Consider the following 1,639-nt stretch of genomic DNA (forward strand, 5'->3'; position numbering starts at 1 on the left):
TCCCATGGCACCTGTCTCATCAACCAATCAGGGGCTGAACTCTGGGGAACCTACCTGTCAGCAAAATACCTGTACACAAAAACCTCAACATAAATCAAACACTTCATTTCACAGGCAATGTCTGTATTTAGCAGGTACTAGAGGAGAGAAGTCATCCGAATTTACTGTCTGCGAAAATCTGGAGAAATCTTGGGGAAACATGTCTAATGAACTTGAGTAAGTAGACTGCTTTATTTAACTAATCCCCTATGCATATAGGCTAAGTATTTCATCTGAGAAAGGTTTACGTGTTGCTAGTCTGAATGAATTAGATTCCACCGGTTTAATCTGCCTGTCCAGCCATTTAGAAGTTAAAGTCAAGGACTGGGAGAGGGATATGTCTCAGTTTTTCTGCTCTGCATGAGCTTATTGTTTCTCTTATTAGGAATCATTTCTCAATATCACAAAAAAAAACCCTCTCCTTAAATCTGTGATCGTACAGTTTCCCTCTAGACTAAAATTTGACATACCAAGTTTGATCCCAGAGGAAAAATGTTCCTGTCTCTCTTTGACAAAAATCCAATATATGGTATCTTACTATCTTGGACTGAGTAATTTTTAATTAAAGGAGAACCCATTGAAGAGTTTGAGATGAGATTCTGGGTTCTTCAAACTCCATAGCTACACATTTAGACTTCATAAAGGAACTAGAAATTGATGTGGATCAATTTATTTTGACCTTTTGGAAAAGTATTTGAACAAGTATATTGCTGAGCAGCTTTTCATGGGTAAATAGGTGTTACTCCTACATTTGGGAACTCCTAAATGCTTATTCTTCAAATATTATTGCTTATGTACTTTGCTAACACGCTGGCCCAACTGCCAAAGGATCATTGCAGCATAAGCTGGGGATGGCTTATACAATTAAGGGTCCCATGGGTATGAAATGATATGGCAGAGATCAGGCTGATGCTGGAAGATGGCATAAGCAGAGGGCTGGCTTCTGCCCTTTTAATCAGAGGAGCAGCACAAATGGTGTCAAAGAGGCTGTCTGAAGAGAGAGCTCCATAGGAAATATATGTGCATCTATATGTGCATGTGTGTATACAGGCAGAGATATCTGGAGCATTAGAATAGGGCATTTGAAAATGTATGTGTGTGATTATACGCACATCTCTTTACCAGCTGACAGAGGTGCTGTGATAGTCAACGACTGGAAAGGACCTTGAAGATGTGAAGCACCCATGATAGTTTTATGCAAACCCTGGACATTTAATACGTTGAGACAGGGCTGAGTAAAGCAGCGAAGTGTCTTAATTTTTCCTCTTGAATTTTTTGGGTAGGTGAGTTGGCTATTTATATATTTAGTGTGTGCGTGTGTAAAATTCATCTTAGAATGAGATTTATTAGATTGTTTCTACCCACCATGAATCAGTGGCATTAAGTTACCTAATAAATTGCATGGTTGCTTGATCCCTTTCCCACTAATGGATTGTTAACCCCTGTGTCCTTCAGATGAAACAGAGGGAATTTGATGAGAGTAGCATCTCCTTTGTGATTCAGATCTTGATTGCACTGATTGATAGAAATGCAGAGGTAGTTATCTGGCCTCATCTGCAGGAGAGATCTGGCTTGTTGCTTTGTCTGATTGCCTCCAGAG

At 39.5% G+C, this 1,639-nt stretch overlaps 1 protein-coding gene across 1 annotated transcript in view; it reads left to right on the forward strand.

The window, feature by feature from the left end:
- The first annotated feature begins 64 nt into the window (after window positions 1-64).
- Window positions 65-1,639, forward strand: part of GRHL3 (grainyhead like transcription factor 3) — a 54,897-nt gene continuing 53,322 nt past the window's right edge. The window contains exon 1 of the mRNA XM_019512413.1: window positions 65-216. Within this exon, the coding sequence (XP_019367958.1) occupies window positions 200-216 (17 nt within the window). The 5' untranslated portion in view covers window positions 65-199. The remainder of the gene's footprint in view (window positions 217-1,639) is intronic.

Source organism: Gavialis gangeticus, unplaced genomic scaffold (genome assembly GCF_001723915.1).
Source record: "Gavialis gangeticus isolate Ggan-Ray unplaced genomic scaffold, GavGan_comp1, whole genome shotgun sequence".
In the NCBI taxonomy this organism is placed as follows: domain Eukaryota; kingdom Metazoa; phylum Chordata; order Crocodylia; family Gavialidae; genus Gavialis; species Gavialis gangeticus.